Source organism: Clarias gariepinus, unplaced genomic scaffold (genome assembly GCF_024256425.1).
Source record: "Clarias gariepinus isolate MV-2021 ecotype Netherlands unplaced genomic scaffold, CGAR_prim_01v2 scaffold_30, whole genome shotgun sequence".
NCBI classification, from domain to species: domain Eukaryota; kingdom Metazoa; phylum Chordata; class Actinopteri; order Siluriformes; family Clariidae; genus Clarias; species Clarias gariepinus.
In genome coordinates, this window is record NW_026520997.1 from 353,441 (window position 1) to 359,770 (window position 6,330).

At 44.9% G+C, this 6,330-nt stretch overlaps 1 protein-coding gene across 1 annotated transcript; it reads right to left on the reverse strand.

Annotated features, from left to right (window-relative positions):
- Positions 1–573: 573 nt before the first annotated feature.
- nr0b2a (nuclear receptor subfamily 0, group B, member 2a) lies at positions 574–3,399 on the reverse strand. The gene is made up of 2 exons (XM_053490690.1): positions 1,389–3,399; positions 574–1,300 (listed from the first exon to the last, which is right to left on the reverse strand). The coding sequence occupies exons 1-2, from the start codon at positions 1,900–1,902 to the stop codon at positions 1,059–1,061; spliced, it is 756 nt and encodes a 251-aa protein (XP_053346665.1). The 5' UTR covers positions 1,903–3,399; the 3' UTR covers positions 574–1,058.
- Positions 3,400–6,330: the final 2,931 nt, after the last annotated feature.

A 6,330-nucleotide genomic window follows, 5' to 3' on the forward strand; every position in this document is an offset into this window, starting at 1 on the left:
GCCCCAGCATTACTGCCCTTAATACACCTTTTTGTACCTTTTACACATTGCCCCAATACACCAGCTCAACACTGTATATACTTCAACATTTTTAGTTCCAACCTTTTCATTGATCTGTTTTACTGAATTTACTTTAAAGTCCCATTGCTAAGCTTGTTTTCCCAATTTGATAAATGAATGTTTTTGTGCCCTTTTATTCATTTATCCATCTATTTTATTTATTCATGTTTACTTATTTATTTATTTATTTATTTATTCCCCTCCATCTCTTCCACATATTAATAACTAGTCTATATTTTTTCTATTTTAACTCAACCACCTTGCTTTATTTATTTTATTGATTATTTGACTTTAGGAGAAAGGAGAAAGAAAATAAGGATGGAAAACATTTTTGTAAAATAAAGAAATGTTAAAAGTCAAGTCTTTCTCACTCTTTCTCTCTCTCTTTCTCACTCTTTCTCTCTCTTTTTCTCTCTCTTTCTCTCTCCTCTTCCTTTCTGTCTGAGAGCTCTGGGTTTTGTTTCTGCTGTAATGAAACACGTGTCTGTGTAGAAAAATAGATTTTATTGCAACATCAAACACATTTACAAAAACAACAAAACACTCATTTGTTTAGTGAGTAACGGTCTCGCAGAGACCAGAGCGCAGCCTCAGTGTCTCACACACACACACCCACACACACCCACACACACAGACAGGAAAGAGTCAGTCTGAACACTGCAGTGCACCTAGTACAATCCTGCTGTTACTCTGCTTAGGTGGGGGAGGGATAGTGGGCGTGGCCAGTCATGTGATGTCCTATGTAATAATTATTGAGGTCCGGGTGACCCTCAGTAATCACCTGCTTATTACATCACTATACTCAGTGTACAGAACCATGCGGTGATGCTCAGGGTGTAGAGCGTCATCAGGGCGGAGTCAGACAGGGCGGAGTCACCCACAGGACGATTAGTGACAGGATGCTCTCTCAGGTGATCCTCAGGTCCTTCAGCAGGTCCTCCTCAGGTCTGTTGTGGCCGATCCTCTCTCACACAGCGCAGGTGTGTGTGTGTGTGTCTCTACCTGGTAAACAGCATGTCGGTGATGAGATGGCCAAGGTGGGCGGAGCCGATGATGGGTCTAAAGAAGAGTTCGGTGATGAGCTCAGATGTGACGCTCTGCAGTGAGGACACGGCGAGGAGGACACGCCCAAAGCTCCCCCCATCACCAGAGTGCAGGAGAAACAGCACCTCCCTGAGAGCGCGCTGAGCCTCGCGCTGAAGACCATCAACAAACGGCGCCACCCGCAGGCCAGGTACGTCTAAACACACATACACACAGACCAGAACATCATTATACTCCTCCAGGTTTGTGTATGTGTGTGTGTGTGTGTGTGTGTGTGTACCCACCTGGATTAAAGATCATGGTCCCCTTCAGGTATGCATACTCTTTGGGACTCAGGTCTAGACTCCTCAGCTTCCTCAGACAGGACTTCAGATTTAGGACTCCGCCCAGTGTTGGGTGCTCCCGGTGCTTCTGGTGCTCCTGGTGTTCGTGGTTCAGCAGGATCTTCTCCAGCATGCTGCTCACGGGCTCGTGCTCCACCTCGAAGCTCACGTGCTCCTGCGCGAGGCCCAGGATGAAGAGCGGCGCCCAGCAGTGTTGCAGAAGCCTGCACTGGTCCTCCCCTGGAAGCTGCTGGAACGCGGGCAGGCTCGCGACGAAGCGTACGGTCTTCACGAGTATGCTGGCGGCCGCCAGACAGGTGTCACGCGACCTCAGGCGCACGTTGCGGCGTGTGTCACAGTGACAGCGGGTGGGGGGGGAGGGGCTTGGGACAGGGGCTCGCGTCTCACCGGTGAGGATCTGGAACAAGATGGCATGAGCACGACAGCTGTCCAAGGACTGGCACTCACACTCCATGTCTGCAGTGTGTACTCCTCACAGGATACAGCAACATACACACACACACACACACACACACACACACACACACACACACACAGTGTCTCTGTTCTTCTCACACTGACCAAAAAGCAACACAAGGTGTCTATGTACTCCCCATAGGATACAGTAGCACACACACACACACACACCGTGTCTCAGCCGTGAGACGGTCCGCCCTTCCCTTTATAAAGCTCGGGACTAGAGCGGTGACCTTTGACTGAATTCCACGCCTCTCTCCTCTCGCGCTGGTGCGCACACACACACACACACACACAGATAAAGCAGTGGCAGTGTGAATGAACCGCAGGATAGAGTCACAGCACGTTATCACGCGCGATCATTAAACCAGGCCGTACCACGGATCCAAGGACTCCTGCACACACGCGCAACAACAGCTGGCCGCGCGCCCGGGTAAACAACTGGGAGGTCAATGACCGCGCTGTGACCTTGTGATATAAAAAACTCACACACTCACACACACACACTCACACTCGAACACACTCACACTCGAACACACACACGCTCACGTTCAAACACACACTTACGCTCACACACACTCACAAACACACTCACAAACACACACACACACACACACACACACTCACGGTCACACACTTATGCTCACACACACACGCGCTCAAACACACTCACTCACACCCACACACACACAGACCACACGCTCATGGTCACACACTTACGCTTACACACACTCACACACTCACGTTCACACACACACACACGCTCACACACACACACACACACACACACAGACCACACGCTCATGGTCACACACTTACGCTCACACACACTCACACACTCACGTTCACACACACACACGCTCACGTTCACACACACTCACGCTCACACACACACTCACTCACCCCCACACACACACACACACCACACGCTCACGCTTAAACACACACTCACACACACACCCACACGCACTCATGCTCACACACACACTCACTCACACACACGCTCACACATGCTCACTCATCTCACACACCCACACACACATATGCTCACGCTCACACACGCACACACACACACACATTCTCATACACATACGCTCACACACACTCACGCTCACACACACACTCACTCACATACAAACACACATTCTCACACACACGCACACACACACACACACACACACACCACAGCACAGTAAGACAGTTTCCTAAGTGTGAATAGTGTAGAGCACCACCTGTAGGATCATAGAGGAACTGCTCGCTCCACACGACGACACTCGCTGGGACAAACATCCCACAGAGTCCCTACGTCCAGAGTTCTGTAGAAATCTCCTCAAACTTCAGAGAAAAACACCAATTAACGCATGTAGGGCAAAATTAGGTCGATTCCCGCTGATTATAGCCGTCCAGAAAAGGGCAGTAAAATTCTATAAACATCTTAAATTGAGTAATGAGACCCCGAGAGCTCGGCCCTAAACCCTCTGTCCCCTCTGTCCCCTCTGTCAGCTGGTCCTGAGACTCACTAACACACTAACCCCTAACACACTGCAGTCTCAGAGCAGCACTGCTCACCACAGTCTCATTAGAGTCACACACACACACGCACACACACACACACACACACGCACACACACACACACACACACACACACACACACACACACACACATCACTGTGTGTGTGTGTGTGTGTGTGTGTGTGTGCGTGTGTGTGTGCTCAGTGTATGAGCGGTGAGGTCGAGACAGAGCTGCACTTCCTCCTTCCAACTTCACTGAGATCATCACAAACAAAATGCCACATTTTAACAGAAGATGAAGAAATGAGAATAACTTTAGGGGTTGTTTCTACCTAATATGATATTCTTTCATATATAATATTCAATTTTCAATTCAATTCAATTTTATTTATATAGCGCTTTTAACAATGGTCATTGTCTCAAAGCAGCTTCACAAAGATGAAAGAAATAAAATAAAAAATAATAATAATAAAAATAAAATACTAAAATATTAATAATAATAATAAATTGTGTATGTGTGAGAAAAATGTGTCTAGATAATAACGAGATGAATGAATGAAATGTCTCTGATGAGCAAGCCAAGGGTGACGGCGACAGTGACAAGGAAAAACTCCCTGAGATGGCAATAGGAAGAAACCTTGAGAGGAACCAGACTCAACAGGGAACCCATCCTCATCTGGGTGATAACAGATAGAAATAACATCATGTGTGTTGTGCAGGTGAAAGTTCAATATAACAGAAGTTGTGTAGATTAACATGAAGTCCAGTTCAGCACAGGGAGTCAGTAGGTGCAGAGGGCAGATGAGGTCTGGATCACTGGGAGCACAGGAGCAGGATGTGTAGCTCCAACCATCATAAAGCAGAATCCAGCTGGAGCTGGTCCTTTTCTGGATGCCTCAGGATCCTCACAGGGTTGGCCTTTGTCTACTAAAGCTGGTACAATCTCCAGATGCCTCGGGATGGGTAGAAAAATACAGAACAGATGGAGAGAATTAGCGTAGTTGCTATTCAGGATAGATGTACTGGAGTATGAAGTTATGGGATGAGTTACGCGTATGCCAGATTAAAGAGATGCGTCTTGAGTCTACTTTTAAACTGGGAAACGCAAACTGGGAAGCTAAATATGAAAATGCCCTGCCCCCTTTTGTAGATTTTGAAATTCTGGGAATTACAAGAAGTCCAGAGTTTTGTGATTTTAAGGGACGTGGTGGATTATAGCGTATCAGAAGACTGGTTAGGTATGTGGGAGCTAAACCATTTAAAGCCTTGTATGTAAGTAGTACTATTTTGTAATTAATTCTAAATTGAACAGGTAGCCAGTGCAGGGATGATAATATAGGTGTTATATGATCATATTTTCTGGATCTAGTGAGAACCCTGGCGGCTGCATTTTGGACTAACTGAAGCTTGTTTATTGAGGATGCAGGACAACCACCTAGTAATGCATTACAATAGTCCAGTCTGGAGGTCATGAATGCATGAACTAGCTTTTCTGCATCAGATACGGATAGAATACTCCTAAGTTTGGCGATATTTCTAAGATGGAAAAAGGCTGTTTTTGTGATATTGGAAATATGATTTTCAAAGGACAAGTTACTGTCTAATATTACACCCAGGTCTTTTACTGTTGAGCTGGTAGTAACAGTACATCCTTCTAAACGCAGGCTGAATTGTGAAAGTTGTTGTGTGCTGGTTTTTGGGCCGATGAGTAATATCTCTGTCTTGTCTGAGTTTAGTAAAAGGAACTTATTGGTCATCCAATCTTTTATGTCCTGGACACACTCTAGACAACTTGGGTATTTCGTCTGGTTTTGTTGAGATATATAATTGGGTATCATCAGCATAACAATGGAAACTAATCCCATGTCTTCTAATGATGTTACCCAGGGGAAGCATGTATATTGAGAACAGCAGAGGTCCTAAAACTGACCCTTGTGGGACCCCATATTTCACTGGCATTACACCAGACAGTTCTCCATTTAGATCTACAAAATGGTATCGATTAGACAGGTATGATCTAAACCATTTTAATGCCTGCCCCTGAATACCTTTATAATTTTGTAAGCGATCTATGAGAATGTTATGATCTATAGTGTCGAATGCAGCACTTAGATCAAGCAAGACTAGAATTGAGGTGCAGCCTTGGTCCGAAGCTAAAAACAAGTCGTTTGCAATCTTAACTAGTGCAGTTTCTGTACTATGATGGGGCCTGAAACCTGATTGAAATTCTTCAAGGATGTTGTTTTCCTGCAAAAATGTGCATATTTGAGCTGATACTACTTCTTCTAATATTTTTCATATAAAGGGGAGGTTTGAAATCGGTCTATAAGAGAAAAAGAGCCCCTGAGTGCAGCCAAATAGCCCGTCATGTACTGTTGCTAGGGTAAATTAATAAATATGCGGCCAATCAGTTTCTCAGAATTTTATGGTCTTGAAAATACCGCGAGATTTAAGTTTTTTTTCTTTTGAGGCGCGGTCAATCAGAGAGAGGCGCGGTCAATCAGAGAGAGGCGCGGTTAATCAGAGTAATGATGGCGAACTTAACGAGCGAAGAGCAGTTTCCACCAAATTCGGTGAGATCCTTATTAATATACCCGTTTTAGACTGTTGTGTTAAATTGCATTTTTAAAACTGTTTTTCTTTGAGATGCAACTTTGCTTGAAAGGTGATCCAGCTGATCATACCCTTTGATGTTGATTATTGTATTTGATACTCTCTTAAGCATACATGGCGTATTATACAATGGAAATTTGTTCATTTACTTTATCTGTGAAACTGGTGATTTTGAGGAGGAGATTAAATCATTACTGTTAATTGTAATCATCGTCTGACTGTTGATTTGAATTCTTATATTGGACTAAGCAAAGAAATATTTTGTCACATCAGCCCCACCAGGAAAAATTTTCACCAGCC

What these genes read in the sequence shown, in the direction of transcription:
- nr0b2a (XM_053490690.1), bottom strand. Translation starts at nt 1,902, where the DNA reads ATGGAGTGTGAGTGCCAGTCCTTGGACAGCTGTCGTGCTCATGCCATC. An exon ending in GACCATGATCTTTAATCCAG is followed by an intron (nt 1,301 to 1,388) that starts GTGGGTACACAC and finishes ATGTGTGTTTAG; the next exon opens with ACGTACCTGGCCTGCGGGTG.